This window comes from Astyanax mexicanus, chromosome 14, assembly GCF_023375975.1.
Source record: "Astyanax mexicanus isolate ESR-SI-001 chromosome 14, AstMex3_surface, whole genome shotgun sequence".
Lineage (NCBI taxonomy): Eukaryota > Metazoa > Chordata > Actinopteri > Characiformes > Acestrorhamphidae > Astyanax > Astyanax mexicanus.
In genome coordinates this window covers 9,767,747-9,792,876 of record NC_064421.1, presented here as the reverse complement: position 1 = coordinate 9,792,876, position 25,130 = coordinate 9,767,747, and the positions used below count along the sequence as shown (strand labels likewise).

Here is a 25,130-nt window from a genome sequence, read left to right as displayed (position 1 = left end):
AATATATAGTTTATAATTTATGTGGAACGTTTGTGTGCTTCTGTTTAATGTTGAGTGAGGTTAAATGCTGGCCAGCATCCTCAAAGCAAGTTGATGTAAATACTGTATTTTTCGCACTATAAGGTGCACTTAAAATCCTTAAATTTTCCCAAAAATAAAATTGACAGTGCGCCTTATGTATGACTTTTACAGGTATTAAAGAGAAGTAAAGCCATTCCACTGAAGTACAAGGTTATACAGCAGTTTCATTAATATTAGCATTAGCCACTAACAATACTAACCGACTAAGCGTAGCTTGACGACTGTTTAAAGGTGAGTATTATTGACCTGTAGCCTGCTGCTAACCCCAGCAAGCACTGCTGGAGCAGCATTAGCATTAGCCCCTAACCACACCAAGCCCTAGCTCTTTGACCAATCGATGGTGAGTATAATTGACCTTTAGCCTGCTGCTAACCCAGGCTAGCATTGATGGAGCAGCATTAGCATTAGCTGCTAACCACGCTAAGCGCGTAATGCTTTGGCCAATCAAAGGTGAGTATTATTAGCCTGTAGCCTGCTGCAAACCCCGGCTAACAATACTGGAGCAGCATTAGCATTAGCTGTTAACCATGCTAAGCGCCAACGCTTTGGCCAATCAAAGGTGAGTATTAATAGCCTGTAGCCTGCTGCTAACCCCGGCTAACAATGCTGGAGCAGCATTAGTATTAGCCACTAACCACACTAAGCGCTAACTCTTTGGCCATTCAGAGTTCTCATGTGTACCAAAAATATGTGTTCTCAAACTTTCATGGAACATGGCAAAAAGTCATGGGAAATAATACTAGTCCCATATCCCATGACCTTTGGCATGTCAGTGAACTTCTCATGTAATTGGGTCTTATTGATCCAACTGATGCAAATGTTGACCCAGGAGTTTCCCCGTCATGCCACAAAAGTGTTTTTCACTTCTCCAAGACCTTTACACTTTGCAAACTGTTGTGTGTTTGAGGTGTAAAATTGCACATACAGATACACATACAGTTGCTGGGAAAACTGAATTAAACTGGTTACTCTTAAGAAATCAGCTGTTTTTCAGTGACTGCTATGAATTAAGGTTCTGTATGGAATCATGCAGCACATTTGCGACTGGGCTCCACTGCAAACGGAGGCAGCAGTGTCTGGCTCACAGATGGCTAGGAATTCATCAAAACAACCACCTGCTTTTCTTAGTCCAGTGATTTGCCTGAGAGATGTCTTTGACTGCATGACAATGATCAACGATAGTGAGGTAAATTTCTGACGTGTTTCAAACGGTTTCTATCTTGGCGGTTTTCCGCCGCCAAGATAGAAACCGTTTAAAACCCTGACAACAGTCAACAGCTAGCTGCCCAGTTCTATCTTAGCCATGCAGGAGCGCTGTGCGAAAATTACTACACACATTTTTTGCGCTCTCGTGATACCAAGGATACACCTAAATCCAGCTGCTGCGTGATACACAACTGACCAGTGCTCTACAGATCACTAAAATAGGGCCCCAAGTGACTAATCACATGACACTTGTAATCATATTAAATTTTTCTGACTCCCACCAGCCACAAATGGGATTTTACAGTTTGTGTAATGGGGCTCTTCAAGCTCTAAAATATATGAGCTTACATACATGGGAAAAATAGGTTATTCTGTTATGACTGTTATGAAACAAACATCCAATTGATTCATTAAAACTATCAATTAAAGGTTTAATACATCAATTAGACCCTTGTTCCTTTTCTGTTATGATCTGTCAATTATCTGACAATTATTACAGAAACTGAAAAAAATCTACATATAGTTAATGTCACCTAAAAAATCTTGTATCTCGAATCTTTGTAATTTTTTTCAACTAGTGTACAAAAATTTATAGATATCCTATATAATTGTAATGTGTTATTCTTTAATTTTTCCACTTTTTTTAACTCCTAATGTGATTTTTTGTTCATTATATTGTGTCAAAATTCCATAATACATAAACTAATAGAAATGCCATAAATTTACTATATATCTTATATCTTTTTATGTATCCACTTAATTTCATAGTTTATACATTTATACCCTGTACAAGTAAAGAGTGCAGTAATGTGTTTTTATAATGTAAGTTAAGGGTATATATTCTCATTTTATTTTGTGTATATTGTGTTTTTTTATATGTTTTTACTACTAAGAGAGTGTAAGACCTTAATGATTCACTCACATGTACACCTGTGCTATTGTGATGTGACAGTGAGCCTGAAGTAATTAGATTTTATATGATAAAAGTATATTTATTAGAATAAGCTTAAACATTACAGTGAAAGGGTCAGAGCACAGGGTTAGCCATGCTACAGCGCCCACAGATCATAGAGGTTTATATGGCCTTACTTAGGGGTACCAGTGGCAGCTTGGTGAATGTGGGTTAACAACCAACTGCTTATCAGTAACACTTTACAATAAGTGTCATAATTAACATTACTTATGATATGCTAAATGGTAGTAAAAGTAATATCTATACTAATTATTAATTGACCCTAGTAAATACATTATTAAACATTACTCAATAATAGTTCTTGAAAATGTTGTAAATAATAATGAATTGAGACATGCAAATTATTGTAATGTTTAATAATGTCTTTAATAAATACTGTTAATTAATTTACCCTTATTGTAAAATGTTACCTGCTTATCTACTACTAGTCCTGTGTTTTCTAACATGTAAAAACATACTGTACTGTACATGCACGTGGCAATGTAAACAGTCCAACGTGACACAAATGCTATTATTCACGTATAACATAATGATGATAATATGTGTCTCATTATGATCTTTGTGCGTGTGCTATAATCGTGTTTACCTTTTTTTTTCTTTTTCTTTTTTGCACCTACTGTACATAATGCTATCAATGTCAGCACGCTGCCACGTGTGCGCAGAGGCACCAGGTATTATCAGACTAAGTTCCAGGAATATGTCTGATCATATAATCTGGGTTAGCGTGTTAATCCTTTAATCATAACATTGTCCTCCTGCCTTAGTGAGGGGTTGAGCTTTAAATCAGCCAGCTGACGAAATAAATGTTTATCAATACGTCTTTCAAATCCTCACATGATGTGTCTATTATGAGCTTTACCTCTTTCTGTATTCTCTATTAACCTTTTAATATTTATTTTTTTATTGCAGATGCATGCAGTTGCAGTTTTAATGGGCAGATCACGGTGAAATAGGAAGGTTGTAAGCTCCAGTTTTGCATTAGTGCACTTCAGTCCTGAGCACTCCCACCTCCTCCATGCACCTGAGCAGCCACCTGCAGCAGCCGCAGCACAGTCCGCCCGTATTAACATGCGCATGATTACTGTGAACATGTCCACCTGTCTGATCTATATAGGGATTTGTCACTAAGCCCTCTTTCCCTGCGTACAGAGAGATAGATCACAACTGTACCGGACAGAGCGTGACGTCCAGCAGGGGCTGGCACACGAGTCACTGCTGAACTGCTGCCTTAACAACCTCCTCAACTTATCAACAGGATCAGACCAAGGCCAAGGTATATTGTGATATTCCTCACAGTACTGGTAATCATAATCCAAAGAGAAGTGTAAAAAACACTATTGCTACTGTACATGATTTAGAATTTTTAACAATTAGTACATGCATTCTAATCTGGGCTGGTTAGAAAATGCACCTGCATTATGTGAACCAATGCAAAATTCAATATTCGAATGCTATTTTTAATCCATAGTTTAAAGAATGGGACTAAAGCAAGCACTTTAGCATGGTACATTATTTCTAATAATGCAAGATTTGCAATATACATGCAATCATGTATACGAACATACGCACTATAAAGCTCTGGAAAAAAATAAATCAGAGACCACTTTAGTTCCTGAATCAGTTTATCTGATTTTGCTATTTATAGGTATATGTTTAAGAAAATGAACATTGTTATTTTGTATATTTGTTCTATAAACTACAAACAACATTTCTCCCAAATTCCAAATAAAACTATTGTCATTTACAGCATTTATTTGCATAATATGAAAAATGTCTGGAATAACAAAAAAAGATGCAGAGATTTCAGACCTCATATAATGCAAAGAAAACAAGTTCATATTTATAAAGCTTTAAGAGTTCAGAAATCAATATTAATTAAATAACCCTAGTTTTTAATCACAGTTTTATGCATCTTGGCATGTTCTCCTCCTCCACCAGTCTTACACACTGCTTTTGGATAACTTTATGCCTTTACTCCTGGTGCACAAATTCAAGCAGTTCAGTTCGGTTTGGTTGGATGGCTTGTGATCATCCATCTTCCTCTTGATTATATTCCAGAGGTTTTCAATTAGGTAAAATCAAAGAAACTCATCATTTTGAAATAGTCTCTTATTTTTTCCAGAGCTGTATATACAACAGTGTCTAATTCACAACCTGATAACCTGTACTAACTAGGTCTTGATCATTACCACATTTATGGCATTTAACTGGTGCTATTTTCCAGAGCGACTTACAAGGTTATAGTTTTTTGGAGTATCAGCAATATTTGCTGCTATTCGTATTACAGTGGTGGGCCAATTAAGTGTTAGGAGTCTTGTCCAAAGACTCTTATTGGTGTAGCGCAGCATTCAGTCACCCAGGCCGGGAATTGAACCGCAGTCTACCACACAATGTGCTTACTGGCAGGTAGTGGTATTATCCACAATAACACTTAATCACGCCTAAGCAGTGTTGGACTTTTTTTCAGTAACGAGTAATCTAACTAATTACTCTGACTGTAACTATAACGCCGTTACCATTTCCGACACCCCGTTACTGCACATTACTTTAGCTGCTTTTTTTTGTTTTAACTTCGCTTTGCCCTGGTTAACCCCTCCTTTTTCCGGTGAACTTGAGCTTCTGGCCGCTGTGCTTGTGGGTTTGCGTGGTGAAGCGAGGCACAATTGTGACGATTTGCTGCTCTAATCAATTCAGTGATTGCCGTGGACAGCCCAAATCCCGAATTAAGGACGTTAAGCTCTTTTTAGCTGCTCCGGTTTTTGTGGTGCTGCTGCTTTCTCTTTTAGAGTTTAAATTCTCTGCCAAAACCCGACCTGACCCGAGGACCGACCCGAAATCGGGCTCCTATTTTTATTTTATATAAAGCTCTGGTGTGATAATCACAATGTTACTAAGTAACCAATTATTATTGTTCACTAAAGCGAACGAAATAGCGAAAACTTTTTTTTTTCAGTATTACAAGTTTTAGTAATTTTCTTTGGTTGTGTGGAGAATTTCGTTTTTTTTTTTTTAAATTCGTTAGATTATATTTTTGTCAACATTTTGGGTTTATTTTCGTTTGTTATTTTTCTAGTAATAATAGTAAATACATAATTGATTTCCTTTTTTGAGGGCGAATAATAAAAGTAACGCAATAGTTACTTTTACTGGTAACTAGTTACTTTTATAGTGGAGTAACTCCGTTAGTAACTCAGTTACTTTTTTGGAGAAGTAACAAGTAACTATAACTAATTACTTTTTCAAAGTAATGTGCCCAACACTGCGCCTAAGTACTAATGAGGAGTGCAATGACATGCCAAATGTCACGGGACATAAAACTGTTATCTTGTCCTATAGAACCTAAGAACACTGCACTGACCTGTGGGGTATGAGATATATGTGTTGGGTCTCCTGCATTGAATGTGGATCTGATTTTGGCTTGGATTTTGATAATAATTACAGCTTGTTAAAGCTTTTTGACCCCTTTTATACCTGCTCAATTCATGGAGCTAATATCTAATAATCACATGCATCTCCACTTAAAACTATGTGGGGTGCAGTAAATGTCCTGGTGCTTTAGTTGTAGTGGGGTTTTTAAATTGTTAAATTCATCTTGTAATGACGGAAGTGTTTACACTGCTGTAATGTGTCTCAACTACATCTCAAATCACCCATAAAGTGGATTTGAATGTGTTTAAATGCATTTTGGGTGTGTTTACACTTGTGACTTGCTCTTATCCAGATATAATCCAGATTCTCAGGTTGCATGAAGTGAGCAGGTTGCACTGAAGTGAGAGTGCTGAGCTGAATGAAGTGTGCTAGTGGGTGAGCGCTGTGGATTGCAGGCTGATCCAGCTGACCCTGATGCACCAGCACGCTCTGAGATTTAGAAGGGTTACGGTCAGCGTGACGACGGTGCAGTGGCTGATGACCGATGTTCGGGAGGGTGTGACGCCACCTGCAAGCTCATGCTTTTGTAATCGAAGGCACTAATGACAGAGGAATTAATGGATTATTAATTTGAGAGCTCTGTCAGGCTCAGTCTGTCTGACAGCTTTTCACTGTCATGTATTGTTTACTATGAGTTTCTATATACTAAATAATAGCTGTCAGAATTTAACTTTGGGAGGAAAAATGGTATTTTTACAGTCCTAAAAAATAATGTATTACAGAGGGTTCCATAGAAAAGATAATAGCTGGTTTCTGGTATTATAAACTGGTGGAAATGTAGATCATCCAGCTAAAAACATGCCTTATGTTGGTAAACTAGCTGCTTAACCAGCTCTTTTCCAGTGTAAAGTTTTTTGCGCTTGATTTTGATCATGCTTGGTCTTGCTGGCCATGTTGATAAACCAGTTTGGAACACATCACAGAAGCCATTACCATCCACAGTGGACAGCACAGTGTGTGGTAATGATCGTGACCGGTGTAATCTCGCTAGAATTGTCTGTGCAAGCAGAAATTCCATCCAGATTCAATGTAGTAGACCCCATACATATACCCCTCAGGTCAGTGCGAGCTCTTTAGCTTTAATGGGGCATGGCAAAAGTGATGGAACATAACACTAGCTCTGTCCCACGACATTTGGCATGTCAATATACAGGGGTTGGACAATGAAACTGAAACACCTGGTTTTAGACCACAATCATTTATTATCCTGACGAACAGTTCTGGTGGAAACAGGAGAGTTGAGGTGCACATTAAATTCTGCTGTGTTTTGTTCAGCCGTGGTTTTATGCTTTTTGGATACAATCCAGGTTAGCACCCCTTTCAGACAGCTTCCTCTTACAGGGTCCACAGTTAATCCTGTTGGATGTGGTTCATCCTTCTTGGTGGTGTGCTGACATTACCCTGGATACCGTGGCTCTTGAAACATCACAAAGACTTGCTGTCTTGGTCACAGATGCCTCAGCAAGACGTGCACCAACAATTTGTCCTCTTTTGAACTCTGGTATGTCACCCATAATGTTGTGTGCATTACAATATTTAGAGCAGAACTGTGCTCTTACTCTGCTAATTGACCCTTTACACTCTGCTCTTACTGGTGCAATGTGCAATTAATGAAGATTTTCCACCAGGCTGCTTCAATTTAGCCATGAACACTCCTACACTAAAATGACAGGTGTTTCAGTTTCATTGTCCTACCCCTGTATGTCATAAATGGTGAAATTTACTGAAATTAGAAAAATGCTGTTTTTTAATATGTACTTTTTGTTTTATTACAACATGGTGCAGCCCTAATAATGTACAGTTTTACTATATATTGCCATCACAATCATTATAAGCATCATAATTTCCCTCTTATCTCACGTGCATATATACTATTTATATAGCTTAAACAGGATTAAGCGACTGTTTTGGCCAACCTGACTGTTTTGGCCAATCTGGGCTCTCCATGCCAAACACCACAGACCCTCCTCCCTCTAATACAATTTGCTTGTTCCACCGGCGACATCTATCTGCCGAGTGAGCGGTCCTGTGGTGAGTGTGTTTCTGCTTCCCACTGTCCAGAGCCTCCTGTTTCCAATCTCACTGCACTGAGAAGCTGAAGTGTGATTACAGCACATTACATCCAGCCGAAGAACGGCTTGCAAAAAAATAAACTTCTGAATGTCATACATTTTCTCTCACATAACCACACACATACATGCCAGTAAACTCATGCATGAGTGAGAGATAGTGAGATAGAAAGAGAGAGTGAGATCGTGAATGATTCTGAGATCATAAATGTGTGACAAAGAGGAACAGAGCAAAACACTGAATTCAAGTGAAATGTGAGAGAAAGATAGTGAATGCATGGGAAATAGAGAAGCACAGCAAGACAGTAAATGCATGTGAGGTTGAGTGTGTTTTTGAGAAGGTGATATTGCTAGAGAGAGGAGGCAGATTGAGATAGTGAATGCATGTTTAAGAGAGAGGAAGAGGCAGAGCAACTAACCGTGAGAGTGAAAGTTAATGCATGAGACAGAGAGAGAAAGTGAGAGGGAGAGAGACAAGATAGTGCATGATAGTGAATTTGTGTGTGTATAAGAGGCTGAGAGAGAGGTAGATTGAGATAGTGAATGTATATGAGAGTGTGTGTGTTTGATAGATAGAAGAGGCAGAGTGAGAGTGGATGCATGAGAGAGAGAAAGACAGGAAGAGCAACAGCAATACTGTAAATGCGTGCAAGAGAGAGAAAGAGAGAGTGAGTAAGTAAAAAATAGCCGCGAAAGACATCGAATGCAGGTGAGGGGACTAAGAAAGAGGTAGAGAAAGGGGGGTAGAGCGAGATAGTAAATGCATGTTTACGTGACAAAGAGTGAGATAAAGATAATGAATACATGACAATATAGTGCAAGATAGTGAATTTGTGTGCATAAGTGTGTATGAGACTGAAGGAAAGGTAAATCGAGATAGCAAATGTATGTGAGAGTGTGTGTGTGTGTGTGTTTGATAGAGATATAAATAGGGATAGAAGAGGCAGAGTGAGAGAGTGAATGCATGAGAGAGAAAGAAAGGAAGAGCAACAGCAATACAGTGAATGTGTGTGTGAGAGAGAGAGAGAAAGAGGAAGAAGCAGAGAAAAATAGTGAATTCAGGTGAAAGGGTGAGAGAGAAATAGAGAAAGAGGGGCAGAGCGAGATAGTGAATGCACGTGTATATGTGTAAGAGAGAGAGAGAGATGCAGAGCAAGATAGTGAATACTAAAAAGCGATAGGGGAAAGACAAGATAGTGAATGTGTGTATGAGAGACAGAGAGAGGGTTAGATCGATAGAGTGAATGCATGTGAGAGTGTGTGGGTGTGATAAAGATATAAAGATTGAGAGAAGAGGCAGAATGAGATAGATCTATCTATCTAGCGAATGCATGTGCAAGAGACGGAGCAATATAGTGAATGCACGTGAGAATGAGTGTGTTTGATAGAGATGTAAAGAGAGAAGAGTCCGAGTAAAAGTGTATGCATGTGAGAGAGAGAGAGAGAGAGAGAGAGAGAGAGAGAGAGAGAGAGAGAGAAGCAGAAAAATACCGCATGTGAGAAGGGGGATTCGGTGAGGGGAAAGAGTGAGATAGTGAGTGTGTGAATGCATGTAGTAAAGAAATAGGTGTAGTGAATGTGTGTGTGTGTATGAGAGATAGGGGAAGAGCGATAGAGAGATAGTGCGTGAATGCATGAACGAGAGAAATAGCAATATAGTGAATGCATGTGAGAGTGAGAGATATGGAGGTGTATTCAATGAGTGTGTGATTGAGAGAGGAAGAGCGATAGAGAGATAGTGAGTGAATGCATGAGCGAGAGACGGAGCATAATAGTGAATGCATGTGAGAGTGAGAGATATATTAAAGACAGAAAGGTGTAATGAATGTATCTGTGTGTATGAGAGAGAAAGAGATAGAGAGAGAGAGAGAGAGAGAGAGAGAGAGAGATACGGAGTGGATGCATGAGCGAGAGACGGAGCATAATAGTGAATGCGTGTGAGTTTGTGAGAGAAAGAGAGGGCGCGCGCGGAAAAAGATAGAGCTAATGAATGAGAGATAGGAGGATAGTGAGAGAAAGTGTCTGAGAGTGTGTGTTCCGTGTGTTCTTGCTCTCGGTCTGTGTGTGTGCGTGCTTGTGAGTGTGTGTGTGTGTGTGTGTGTGTGTATGTGTGAGGGATTCCCTCCACCGGGACCTGTAGGAAACCCACGCGCGTGCGCGCGCTGACGCAACTGCCCATTTTAGGAAACGAACGTCAGTGGCGGGCGATACCAACTGAGGCTTAGGGCTGGGGGGGAGCGGGGTCAGCTAAACTAGCCTAAAACTCACCGGGACCACCCGCATCTCACTTTAGGACCGCCCAGAGGCTTGAATTACACCTTCTACCGCATTGTTTTACACAGAAAACTTCCCACAGACTAACCCTGAGTTGTTCCTCTGTGGCTCCTCCCCCTGCGCTCTGTGGTGCGGCCGGTGTGCGCAGGTTGGCGTTGATAAGCAGATGCGAGCGCGCGGTAGTGCCATTGGAGTGAGTCATCGCGCGGAAAGGGTGGTCGCGGGAGCGAGCAGGAGGACCGGAGCGAGGGAGCGCGCATCTACTGAGTGGAAGGAGGCAGCACTGCCGCTCCTGTGAGTCACATCTACAAAAAAAACTGGAGAAAAACAGGAGGAGAACTGCGCTGAGTTTCATTTACTGAAAGTAGGTGAAATAAGAGACTTCTTACAACTTGTGTTAGTCACTCTAGCTTGGCTTACAGCGCTGGAAACATCTTTACTTTTTTTTTATTTCATTTTTATTTTTTCTACAAAAACCTGTTTACTGGACTATATGAACTCTTTCTTGCACGCCTGCTGCTCTCTTTTATTTTTATTTTATTTTTCTCTCTATTATAACAGTATAACAAAAAATAATAATAATACAGAAAGAAAACTGTACATCCGGACATTTAACCCTCTCTAAGCCTGATTTTTCTTCTGATTTTGTTCATATTAGGCTATTATTTCTCACAACACACACATATATATATATAGAGAGAGAAATATATAATTATATAGTATATTAGCTCACTCCAAGGAAACCCCAGCTGTGGGTTGTCTTTAAGAACCAAAAAAAACAACATTTTTTTTCTCCTTTTCGGCTTTGGAAGTGCAAAGAAGACACTCTTCTGACTGAAAACGTGTGGGAGAACTCTACAAACCTGTGAATTTTTTTCTTTCTGTATTTTTTCTTTTGCTGGATCATGTACCAGGAGTACTCCGGGAGCAGCAGCAGCGCCTCCCCGGGCCAGCAGGACTCCTACCCCAACGGGAGCCCCCTCTCAGCCTCCAGCTACCAGGTACGGTCCCCCACCTTCAGCTCCTTCACCACCATATTCACCGGTATAATCACCGGGCCTCAGCACACCTGTAGACACCGGGCTGCTGCTATATAGTCCTATAGCCCATTGGGCTGCTTCTCGCAGTCACTTTAAAGATATACAGTATATAGATATACCATTATACACAAGATACCAATATACACAATAAATCATTATTATCATCACATTTTTGGCTAGTTTAGTTTTCTGTGCATTTTAAATCAAATTATATTGTATAAACCAAAATAATAAAAAAACATATTGTAAGATCTAGCACATATTAATTTATATCCACTAATATTCACTAATTATGGTGAAAAGTGACTCTATAAAAATAGTAACTGTACTGTAGAACCTCGAAAAACACACATTTCCAGTCAATTTCCAGTAAGCTGGCTTTGCAAAAAAAAGTTATAAGTAAAAGTTTTGATTCAATAAAAGTAATAAAATCTCTTATCTTATTATTTTGCAATTTTATAAGACTTTATAAGCCATATAGATATGGATGCTCACAGTCTCTTTAATAGTCTACGAGTGTGCTGAACATAGATTATAATGTGTATTATTTATTGACTTATGATTGACTCAGCTGACTCATTTATATATATATATATATATATATATATATATATATATATATATATATATATATATATATATATTTATAGATGGATATGAAGAAATATTATACATAATATATATATAACATGTATAATCAACAGGGATCAGCTCTGCAAATAAAAGTGAAATCCCAATGATAATAAATAAATCTCAACACCAAAGTTTCAGATGACGTTATAATGACTTTTGTTCATTATGATTTTTCATTTTATTCATTAATAAACAATCCCCCGTGTTTATCTCATTATTACAGTGTTTATTGGTCTCCATATGGACTCAGATTAACACTGTTGGGTGTTAATTCGCCACTGTAGGTGTTAACAGTGGGGGCTCTGCTGTGTACAACATAGTGGTCTTTTAATAGATATAATAAGCCTACATATGTAATATATATATATATATATATATATATATATATATATATATATATATATATATATATATGCACACAGACAGGAATTGAGCAATTGAGCATGGTGTTAAATGAATTTGCGAGCTGATAATTCTGTGTGTGTGTGTGTGTGGGTGGTGGGCGTAAATGTGCGAGCAGCCCACCGAGACTGCGCACACACTGACCGCAGGATGCTCTCCACTTCCACTGACACAATACACTCAATTCTGCTTTCAGCTCATACCAGATGATTTGCAGCACTGAGGTGACATCTGCTGAATGATGAACCAGAGTTTAGCGTTAAAATTTAAGTGTTAAAGTGATTTAGAATAGTGTAATAGTGTAAAATAGAAGATTCTTAGGTTTGTGAGTTTGTGTATTTAAATGTATAGCTGGAATAGTGTATACTTACATTAATTACCCATGTAAAAAGTCAGAATTAGTTTTTTTATTTGTGCGGTATGAGTATTATGAAGATTACAACACCACAGGCTTGGTTGTATTGCGTCATTATTTCTGGGAAGATGTTACACTTGTTTTCCAGTGTAAAATAAAAACAGTTGTGTGGGAATATGTTGAGAAATTAACTCACAAGAATGTCCTTATTGTATAAATAAGGGTATACATGTCGATATATAGATATTTATAGATATATAAAGTGCTACACACTTTATTGCTTCAGTATCACACTCAAACACCTTTGTTTTGGTGCTTACATACAAAAGATACTCCAGTCCTAGAGATTATAAGGTATATTTACTGTCCTAATAGATATTTACTCCAATCTTCCATACATAAACTGCATTTTTAATAAATTAAACATTTGTATATCACAGTCCAACAAAATATTGCAATATCAATCTGTTTTCCAATACCATTAATTCAAAAGCTTCCACTGACACTCTTGATTTGGCCATATAGGCAACCCAAAAACCTGCTAAAACTGTGTTCATATATTAACGTCACAACAAAAGACTAATTATAAAATTACATTAAATAAATATTAATATTTCATATTAAAAGGCTGTGCAGCGATAGAAAAAAAGGCTCATTAAAAATGTCCTAAAACAAATGCTCCAAGTCAAAACTACTGAAAATCTATTAAAAAGTTTAGAAACGCTCCAAACACGAGAGTTAAAAACGCACCCGTTTCGTTTCACACCTAATTTTAGACAAGTCACGCCCACTATGCTCTCATTGGCTAACCGCGGTCCACCTACTGCTCTGGGATTTGTAACAGCGTCCTGCTTCCTGCGCTCGGATTGGCTATTGGTTCGTTCTGTTAAGAAGTGCACTGATTGGACAGCTGAGAGAGTCACATAGCAACCGTGGGAGCAGAGTGGAACTCGAATTAAGCAAAATCAGTCCACACCTATTGTTTCAGTCACACTTAATTAATTTTAGTAATTAACAACCAATCCTTAAGAGGATATATAATATGTATATAATGTCTAAGTATATTGTAATACAATAAGGTTTTCATGTGTGTTTGAATGCACTGAAAATATAGATTAAAAAAAAAAGAACAACAATAATTAAGCTAAATTATAAATAATTCTAAATCAATCAATAAACCAATGACCCAGGCATGTCCAGACATGTTGAATTCCTCAGAGAGAGAGAAAACGAGTCTCATGTGAATGCTGTTTATGAGCAGAACAGCTCCTTCTAAACCCAGACACCGGACTTGGCATAGACTCCTGGCATTTCTGTTTCCAGAAATGACGTGATCCAGCAGAACGCAGCTGACTTGCTCTAAATGGAGCCACCTTCCCATCAGAATTCCATCTGGGATGTGGGAATGTGCAGGAATTCTCACTCCTGCCATCCCACCTAAATATAACACACTTCCTGGCTTACTGGAACGACCCGTGTGATTTAATGCTCCAGCATGACTCAGATAAGCAGCCCCACCAACTTTACTCTGCAGTGTTACATATTAATCATGCTTTTGATAACTGGCCTGGTTAATGAGTAGCCTGTATCTGTAGAAAACACAACCAGCCTCGAAACAAGCTCAGTACAGTCCTGTACTTAATGAAAAGTACAAGTACTCTGGTTAAAAAATACACTGGCAAAAGTTAAAACATAATTTACACTTGTTTATTCAAGTAAATGTCAAGAAGTATATGACCACATAGGTGTGGTTTAGTGTAATAATAAAACTAGATGTGTGAATTAACTGCTCTTTTTATTGTTAGTTCACAGATGGTAAAATGGTCTCATAGTCTGAAGACGTCATTAACACAAAATATTTTATTTCTGACTTTTTTAAGCAGATTTCCTTATTTTACTTAGTATTTTTTTTTCTTATGAATGTAGTGAGCAAAGGTAAAAAGTATTAATTGGCAAAAATACGCAATTTAAAACACAGATCTTTTAAAAATATTTAAAAAGTTTTTATTCTTTACTTTATTTTATATTTTCCACTTCTTGAAGCAAACTTAAAATTTTAGACAGAGAATGTTCAGTCAGATATACATAACTTTTAAGTATTTTCTAGACAAAAGAGGTGCTTCACACTATACTGTTCCAATAAAGTAAAGTAAAGGTAGACTACATTTTCATTCATACGGGAATGGAGCTTAAAATACTTAAAAATAGGTCTGTCATATATCATAATACACTCTGAAAAACAGAGGTACGATATGAGTACTTTTTTGTACTCAGAGGTACACTCTTCATAATTGTACACTCAAAGGTACAATATTGGTCTTTACAGGGTCAGATTTGTTCCCTCTGAAGTACAAAGTCATTTCTAACAGCAACAAGTACAAATTGTACCATTTAACCAGCCAAAAGGTACATTCAGTATTCTGTACCACTGTACTAATAAACAATATATATATTTTAATTGCACATTATTTATTTGAAAGCCAGACAATTTTGGATTATCAAGTTTTTGAGCCATATTTAGTTGATAATAATCTTTATAATCTTTACTGGCACAAAAACCATGGGTACAAAAAAGGACTTTCACTGAAAGGTACTTTTTTTTGTACCTCAATATAAGGTACAGCCCCAGCGACAAGCTTTATACTTTTAAGTACAAATCTGTACTTACTTTTCTTAGTGTGTAATTATATTATTAGCTTATTGTCCAATATAGGGATAAAATCGTTCACTTACCATTAGTTTTTTTGTAATTTTTTGTCTATTGTTTTTACTATGCAAGAACATCCATTAGTGTAATTTATGTTTTATGTATTCTATTAAATCAAAAGTAGACTACATGTTCTTTTTCACTGAATAAGTCATGGCTGGAAATGTAAATGTTCGTAAAAAAAAAAAAAAGTTAGAATAAGGATGTCTCCTAATCACAGTGTTTTTACCTAAATAAGTGCAAGTTAGTGCTTAGAATGTCAAAAATAACATATATTTGGTAAATATATCAATTTATTATATATTGTATGGTTAATATATAGGTTAAGCCACAAGGCCACTATTTTTTTAGAGACCTGTTTGAGTTACCGTAGGCCTGATGTGAAGGTGTCATTCCACTGAAGTCACACTTCCTGAACCTGTGCTGTATACTTATTTCACAGATTTAGTCTTATGCATTCTATTGTCTGTAATTCGACTGTATATGTAAGATATGGGTCATGTTACCCCACTCTCCCCTACAGAGTGCTCAAATTTCCTTCACACCCAGGCTTTCTTGTGATTCCGCTGAGTGTGAGGGTCACAGCTCGTAAGTGAGGAAAGAAACCATCCTTTCTGCTCAGTTTCCACACACTGGTGACTCTGTTTCCCATTGCATCACAGAGGCTATTATCTTAACCCTAATGGGCTGCTGTCAGGGAGGACTACGGGCTTTCCCATGATTCACTGAGTGTGTCACCGTGTCGCTATGAGGGTCATGCAGACGAGGGACTGCAGTCAGAGCCGCTGCATGAAGTGATTCATGGCTCTGTGATGACGGCGGAGCGTAAAGCAGATAAATGCTGGACAGAGCAGCGCGAGTCAAAGAACCGAGCCAGACTCACTCTTTTAATTCCAAGCACACCTTTAGTTTCACTGAACTGCTGTCTATCTCATATCTCACATCTCCACTCCCCTCACTCCTCTAACTCACTGTTCTTCTGTTCTTTTCTTCTCTTCCCAATGCAGAAGTACAGAGTCGACATGCCTGGCTCAAGCAGTGCCTTTATTCCCACCATCAACGCCATAACCACCAGCCAGGACCTGCAGTGGATGGTCCAGCCCACAGTCATCACCTCCATGTCCAACCCGTACACACGCTCACACCCGTACGGCCTGCCCGTGTCCAGCGGCCCCGGCCTGCTCAGCCACTCGGCTCTCGCCAGACCCGGGGTCATCCGGTCTATCGGGGACGCGCGGGGACGACGCAAGAGAGATGAGCAGGTGTGTGATTCGGCTTTATTTATTATGCTGTAATAACTGTGGACACTCACAGAACAGTAGTTCCTCATACACTGGAAAAAAACAGTTTGGAATAATGTGAATATTGCAGTATTATAATGTAGATTTCTTATTTTAACACAATAACTGTAACAATGATTAAAAATCTATATATTAAAAAAAATGTCTCTTATTTATATAAAAAAATATATATTTTAGTTTTTTTTTTAAGTTAAAAATCAGTAAAAAAAAAAAAAAGTAAAAAAAGTAAAGAAATATAGTAATAGAAATAGTAATAGAAAAAAGCATTTTCATATGTTTTTATTTGTGGATTAAAAAAATCTGAAAAATCTAACATCTAAAAACTTTATTTATTATTTAGTAATAACTGTGGACACTCACAGAACAGTAGCTCCTCATACACTGGAAATAAAAGTTTGGAATATATATATATAAAAAATATATATATTTAATCATTTTTGGAGTATAAAATCTTCAAATCTTAACATCTGAACTGAACATCTAAATGGAGAATGACTTGATATCTTGATGTCTATAATATGCATGTTCACAATAGTTAAATAAGTTAACCCTTCTATTATGAACATGCATATTATAGGCAATGAATTACTCTTCTTTTTCATTTAGATGTTCAATACATTAATGAAATCTAATCTAAGATTAAGATTTTGTGCTCTAAAAATGATTAAATATATTTTTCTTGTATTTTTAAAGATTAAACATGTGTATTATTACTACATTACTTAACTTTTTGTAAAGTCTTTTTAGAACAAATTGCTAGTATATACATGTAAACCCACTTTATGAAAAATAGACTTTATTTCAGCTAAATTCAAAGCATTTTTATTATTTTCTATTTGTGTAACAGCAACAATACATCCCACACTTTTAAACTTTAAACATCCCTGCGTGTGATATAAAATAGTTAGAGGTATCTGCGGTGTGGGGAGGCGACAGATCATTTAGTGTGTGTGTGTGTGTGTACGAGAGCTCATGGCTCCTGCTGTGCTGTGTGTTGCAGCTGACGCCAGAGGAAGAGGAGAAGAGGAGGGTGAGACGAGAGAGGAACAAGCTGGCAGCTGCTAAGTGCCGAAATCGCAGGAGAGAGCTGACCGAGATGCTGCAGGGGGTGAGTTTACACACATGAGAGACCTGGACATGTCCAGCACACACAACATCACACATCAGGAAACGTGTGGCATCTCTACAGTAGTGGGATCAGGGCATATTGTATAAATGCTCTCTATAGAAGAGGTTAGACTGAAGGAAGTAGCACTTGAAGTGTTCAGGGAACGAAAACAAGGACAAAAAATGTGTACGAAACAATGACATTTCTTTAGAAATCAAGGCAAAAAGACACGTCTGCTATTTAGATTGTGGAACAATGGTTAAAAATGGTAAAATTTATTAAAACCTGTAAAAAAAAATAAATAAATCATTTTTCATTTTGAATTGCCAGCATACGCAGAAATGCTTATGCTCAGATTTACATATGTTCTAATTATCCACCCATTGCTACTAACACTTGTCTAGTCCCTGTAGAATCATATTGCCAATACAATAAGAATCTATAAGAGTTTTAAAGCCCCCCTATATTGAGCTGTGGGGCGGTTGGACTTTGCTCTCTAAAAAAGTTGATACTTTTGGGATTTTTTTAATTTGGGGTTGAGTTGCACTGATGATCTTTCAACATCCTGAGCTCTTGTTGCAGAATGCAATCAGATCCTTATAGCAATGCTCCAAAAATCTAGTAGAAAGCCTTCCCTGTAGTAGAGACAGTAGTTTTCAGAAGAAACTATGAATGAGCAGGTGTCCCAACACTTTTGTCCATATGGTATGTAGATACAGCTATGGACAAAATTAAGAGACCACTTCAGTTTCTAAATCAGTTTCTCGGATTTTGCAATTATATAGGTATATGTTTGAGTAAAATTAACATTGTTGTTTTATTCTATAAACTACTAACAACATTTCTGCCAAACTGCAAATAAAAATATTGTCATTTAGAGCATTTATTTGCAGAAAATGAGAAATTATGCAAAGAAAACAAGTTTATATTCAGAAAGTATTAAGAGTTCATCAATATTTGGTGGAATAACCCTGGTTTTAATCACAGTTTTCATGTGTCTTGGCATGTTCTCCTCCACCAGTCTTATACACTGCTTTTGGATAACTTTATGCTGCTCCTGGTGCAAAAATTCAAGCAGTTCAGCTTGCTTTGATGGCTTGATTATATTCCAAAAGTTTTCAATTTGATAAAACCAAAGAATCGTATCATTTTTAAGTGGTCTCTTATTTTTTCCCAGAGTTTTATTATGCATATACGTAATTATACATATACAAAATTAAGAGAAGTGGCTTGAGTTATGTCAGCAGGCCAGGCCTGCACTATTGTCTCTCTGGCCTGCAGTCAGAAGCTGGAGACGGCAGTAAAGCTTGTTCGGCTGTACGGACAGCTATAAAAGCCCAATGTTGTCTGGCAGCACGTGGGAATGCCCCCTCGTCCAGACGATACGAGCTGTAATTGAACTAATTAGCTCCACAATGCCATCTCTCAAGCTGTCAGTCCCAAACCATGAGGGAGGAATGTGCTGCAGGGGGTGGACCAGACCGAATGTCTGATATTGTGAGAGGAAGAAACCACACAAGCCATTAAAACCCCACAAACTGCTATCTGCCTTCCCGCCCCCTTTTCCACTTCAGTCTTCACCAAATAAGGAGCTATCGTAAAGCGTCTTCACCATCTCTGCACCATCATCCTCTTCTTTCTCTTTCTCTCTGAGTAATGGTGGAGGCACAGCTTTTAGTTTCCTTCTTCCTCATACCAGCAGCTCCCTCACGACGGCCAGCAAATTATCTCTGGTCGTCTAGTCATGCTGTCTGGGTCTGCCTGACCCCCTCCCTCGCCAAATGCCGGAGGGTGTGGCAAAATAGTTATGCAGTAAACCCAGCACAGCACAGCACAACACCAGTATGAGCCTTGAAACAGATGTGAGACCACAGATCCACTCCTCAAGCTCCTCACAACTGCTTAACTAACATGCTGGCTTATAGAAGTCTGAATAATACATCTAATAAGATCAGCAACTGACTAATGAGCAATAACGAGCCGATAATGATAGTGTTAACAATCAATCAGCTCCTTCAATAGGGTTGCGTGCGAGCAGCCGCAGGTGTGGCCGGCCAGGGATCGGCACTGCGAGGTTATTTGGTGTGAGGGTGTGGCGTTTACGGTTCAGAAAGGTCATCGAGTTCAAACAGGGATTTGCACTCTGAGCAGGCGCTGTGCCGTGTATCTAAGCTGTTGTACAGTGACAGACAGTAAAGACAGTTCTAATTAATGGTTCTTTAGCCCAGTGAAGTCTAATACATGTAACTGTAATTTAAAAAATATACTCTATATATTTTTTAAAAAATTCTATCTTTTTAAAAATTATTTTAAGTGTTTAAAATAAATAAAAAAATAAACAAAGTGTCTTTTGAAATTTTACCTAAAAAGCATTAATAAAAAAATATGTTTCAAATAAACCTTTTAATGGATTGTTCTTAAGCCCTGTCAATCACTGTCAAGATTTGTCTAAAAGCCTTTTTTTCTATTTTTATTTTTTTAATACATATATTTTTATATTAAAATAGAAAATATAAGGTTCTTCACCCCTGTAAAGCATAACTCATAACATGTAAATTTAAAATCAATACTTCAAATTAACTCAGAAACAGAATTTTTATGTGAAAAGCATTTTTTCCATGTTCTATATTTGGATATTTTGTTTTTATTTTGTTTTGTAATGAACCTTCTAAATGATGGTTCTTCAGCCCTGTAAACCCTAACTATATTTTAAAACAGTTCTAAAGCTTAAAGCACACCATCTTTGCAAATGAATCTCCTTCCACATAATAGATGCACATAAACTTTGCATCTAATCCAAAAAAAAAACATTTATCAACCATAATATTTCAAAGTTCAGTTCTATCATATAATAAACACATATATACTGTATCACTATTTTGTGTACTTTGTGCCCATTTTTCATATGTTTTATTTTGTGTATCTTTATAATGAAGGAAACTGAGAAGCTGGAGGAGGAAAAGGCTGATTTGCAGAAAGAGATCGAGACGCTGCAGAAGGAGAAGGACAAGCTGGAGTTCATGCTGGTGGCCCACAACCCGGTGTGCAAGCTGCCTCCGGACGAACGCCACCACAGCTCGCTTCCCCAGCAATGCGCCCCTCTCCCGCTGACCATGCGCTCTGGCCTCACCCACCGCTCCCTCAACCCGGTGGTGGTAAAGCTGGAGCCCATGGAGGACGACGACGATGAAGACGAGGGCAAGAGCCAGCACTCCGTAATCAAGCCCATCTGCCTGGGCGGTGGCATTTACTGCTCCGACGGCGACAGCCTCAACACCCCAGTAGTGGGAGCATCCACCCCAGTATCCACCCCCGGCAACCCCAGCCTCATCTTCACCTACCCCAGCATACTGGAGCCTGAGAGCCCGTCGCCCTCGTCGGAGTCGTGCTCCAAAGCCCACCGGCGCAGCAGCAGCAGCGGAGACCAATCGTCAGACTCGCTCAACTCGCCCACTCTCCTGGCTCTCTGAGACCCTCGGAGCTCCTCAGCACCAAGCACTCTCGTTCAATCTCCAGCCGGGAAGTCCCAGGACCCTCCTAGGACCATCCCAGGACCTCATCTCTACAAAGCCGAGAACCCTCAAGGGCTAATTTGCTCGTTTTTATTTAAAACGTCTCAGAAGGGAGTCTTTTTTGATGTTCTTATGTTCTTGTTTTGTTTTTATGTGTTTGTGAAAATCAGAAGTTTTCACCCACTCGTCATTTCAACGACAAAGAACAACGGCATCTTGGCTGGACTAAGAAAAACACAATTGAGACTTAACAGAAGAACGAAAGGGGAAACTTTTGATTTTCCTCTGAGAATCGTCTGATTTTCACTCATGCTTGCTGCTGATCTGTCACAAGCGCTCTATGAAACCATCTGACCATTTGACGGTGGTTGGGAAAGTGTTTTTTCATTTTTTCATTGCTTGAGAGAAGATCAGGACTTTAAAAGGGATTGGCAAGGGATGCATCCCGTGATAGAAGGCGGGGCATGCGTCCCAGTTCGGTACAGTGTGGGATCGGACACTACAGAGTTAGTCGGACGTCCTCCTCGAAACCAGCTTGACGTACATTTAAGTACATTACATTGACTGCCCTTTGTATTTATGACCTGTGTGAATATTGTCCAGTTGTATATTGTGTCCTGCTGTTTTACGAAACCGTGCGTGTCAATCAAGGGTTCACTGGATGAGCCTGAAATTCCTCAGCGTCTCAAAGACGGAGAGAGAAAGAAATGAACATGTATTATTAATGGCTGACCTCTTACCTGACTATACCTGGCAGAAGATCCATGGTAATGTTGCAGACTTTTACATTATTTTTGCTATTGTATATTAAAAAGAAAAAAACAAAGAAGAAAAAAATAACACTTCACTGAATTTTTTTGTCAGGGATTTTTGTGTCTGTGTGAGTGAGCCACACAAGCATTACTAAAGAAAAAAAAAAACACAAAGCAATTGCACACAGCGTACAAAACATGTCAGAACACAGGGGTATCTACCTGAGGACGAACTAGCCATACCTAGCCATATTAGGTCCAGGCCTCCAACCCTTTACAAGGCAATACTGCTTTTTATTGGGCAGACACTGTGGTATTCAAATAATGAGGAAAAAAAATCAATGACTATGTGTTACTTTTCTTATACTTTTCTAACTTACGGCTCCGTTTGATAGCTCAATAGCTGCCATGTTTTTGAAATAGAGTTTGAAAGTGAAAACGTACATGAAAGCGAGTTATTAGGACTAAGCCAAATCAATGGGCACGTCTCCCTCAAACGACGCAGGACGAGTCTTGAATGCCAGACCAGCCCAGACCATGGGACCAGATGCACTTTGTTACTGAAATCCTTAAAAAACAATCACTTTCCAGAAAGCATAAAGAATTGACCTGAGCTCAACTGATGTATGGCAGCGTAGGCTGAGACTCAACATCGACCAGATGCAGCTCCCATTGATTCTTATATTATACTTGCCAGTCGGGTGATGGCACATTTAACTCGAGCTTATACTTGACAGCCAGAGCATTGGCATATGTGGGTTGGGCCGATTGGCGTATTACACTCAGCAGCCGGAGTGTCGGCACATCAGCCAGGCCGGATGTGAGCTGAGCATTTGGTCAGATTCTCAGAATGTGGTGGTCAGAGTGATATTTTTTGATATCTGGTTTAAAAGTCGAGCATACAGTTGAGCATACAGTCAAGCACCAACACTGAGACACTGCTAATTTCTTATCCCGACACCGGGTGTGAAGTTGTGACGAATATATATATATATATATATATATATATATATATATATATATATATATATATAATACTTGCAATATTTCAGAAAAAAAAAATGTTTACTTCAAAAACATTCCTTTGGGAAGCAGACGGGACGGTGTGGAGGACTCATTTTTCATTTTGTCATTCTGTCATTTCGTCATCTCGTCATCTCTGCCAAGCTGAAGGGATCAGCTGATCAGTTAACCAGCTGTGTCTTCTGGCATAGATTTGAAGAAATATTATTTGAATTTTTTCTCATTTTTATTTATGTTGGGATTTTTTTTGGGAAAGGCCACTAAGGATTTCTTTTACTTTAATCAATGGAAGAGTGAATTAAGTTGTGGAGAAAAATCAATCAATCAATTCAATTTAATACCAAAAAAGAAAGTGTTTGACAACTTTCTGAGTTGTTTTGAGTTTTAACCAACCAGTCTGTCTGTCAGTCAATCAGTCAGTCAGTCTTTGGGACCCTATAGATCTCTATGAGCTACAAGCCATCTGTAAACCCTCTGTACATGTCCTGCTTTCCGAGCAATCTTTTTTCCTCTTTTTTAACTGCTTTAACTGTTTTAAAGACAGAAAACCACAACAAAAACAGCAATATGTATGTCAGTGTTTGTTCCTTTGGTTATTTAAATGGATTATTCTAATAATAATAAAAAAATGCAATGGTATTCTTGATAGTTGTACTTTTGCTTGTCCACTGAGTTTGATTATGTTGGTGGGTATCTCATGATTGTTAGAGTTCGCTACTTACTTCTTTGTTTTTCTTAAGTCAGTCTATACTTGGCTGAATGCACCTCTCTCATCCATCGGTGAGCCACTCGACTACTCGCTACTCGCAGTTTCCTGTAGGCAATAACACTGCGCCATCATCCATAGTGCCTCTATTGTCAGTGATTTTGACATATAGTTGTATGCAAACCTGCACTACTTACTCTCCAGAGAAATTGGCAATAGATAGTGTGTCACTGGTAATAAGCAACATTGCCATTTTTTGTCCAGAAATGCTTTATTCACAGCCATAAACAGTCTACAGGGCTTATTATATCAAACTATCTACATGATTTAGCCATATGGTTTTGGCCAAAGACACAATAAGAGCCATCAATGACCAAAAGCATTGTGGATATATTTAAACATTCATTTAATTTAAGAAAAAATCAATTTGATAAAATGATGCACGAACACACAGACTTAAAGCACATGGTTCTAAACTTCTGGCTCATTCTCAATACGTAGAGATTTAAAAAAGTTTCCTGAAGCAGAACTAGGCGGTGGGCACGGTGCATTTGGTACCCGATATCATGTCTCTTTTCTGAACATGACTGGATAACGCAGTATTTCACATGATCAAATGATAATAAACCATGATTCTTTACTTTTCGTTGACATCTCTTGGTGTTAGGAGTGAAATGATATATTTCAGAATCATTCAAAAGCTTTTACAGTTGTGTTTGGAGCTGTGTGTGTGTCTGTTGTGATCAAATGTCTTACTTTCAAATAAATATAAAAGAAAAAAGAGTTTGGACTCAGTTGTGCTTTTTACTTTCTCAGTCCTGATATACTAGTGCTCTCAAAAAATTGGAATATCATTGAAAAGTTACTTTATTTCAGGACCTCAGTCGAAAAATGTGAAACTCATATATTATATAGATATATTACACAAAGAGTGATCAATTTTAAGTGTTTATTTCTTTTATTGTTGATGATTATGGCTTATATTCTAAATTAGAATATTATATAAGACCAAATGGTACTTTTGGCAGTGTGGGAAATCCGCATCTCAAGAAAACATTTAACTGACTTTTGACTTAAAATATAACACAGTTGACCAACACCAGCAGATAACATGTCTCTCCAAACCATCACTGATTGGTGGAAACTTCACACTAGACCTCAAGCAGCTTGAACTGTGTGTCTCTCCGCTCTTCCTCCAGACTCTGCTCCCTTAATTTACAAATGAAATGAAAGTTTTACTGATGGCTTTAGACAATAGGTGTCAATAGGTTCATTCTTGTTTATCTGCTCCAGAAAGTCCTATTCTATTGACTATATTTTTCTTTATTAGGATTAGACCAGCTGTTTGTATGTTTCAGTATTTGCACATCTGTATCAGCAGCAGTGGGGTTTAAAACTCTAATCAGCTGAATGTATTCTTAAGAAGGGGTGTCTATAAACATTTGGACCTATTGTGCAAATCTGTACTTAAGCATTCCGGCCTATGCTGGGAATTCGTACTGGGTATTGCTGCATTTTTCCTCCGAATAGGACGAATATTGATTTTGCAACTCACGCTG

The 25,130-nt window shown here is 38.2% G+C and overlaps 1 protein-coding gene across 2 annotated transcripts; it reads left to right on the top strand.

The window, feature by feature from the left end:
- The first annotated feature begins 10,203 nt into the window (after positions 1–10,203).
- Positions 10,204–24,354, top strand: fosl2 (FOS like 2, AP-1 transcription factor subunit). Of its 2 annotated transcripts, XM_007248447.4 has the most exons (5): positions 10,205–10,396; positions 10,947–11,033; positions 16,177–16,431; positions 17,471–17,578; positions 20,515–24,354. In XM_007248447.4, exons 3-5 carry the CDS (start codon positions 16,192–16,194, stop codon positions 21,046–21,048), a joined length of 882 nt encoding a protein of 293 aa, XP_007248509.2. In that variant the 5' UTR covers positions 10,205–10,396; positions 10,947–11,033; positions 16,177–16,191; the 3' UTR covers positions 21,049–24,354. The 2 variants fall into 2 exon arrangements, with proteins under 2 accessions (XP_007248508.2, XP_007248509.2); XM_007248446.4 differs by having other exon boundaries at positions 10,204–11,033.
- The last annotated feature ends 776 nt before the right edge of the window (positions 24,355–25,130 follow it).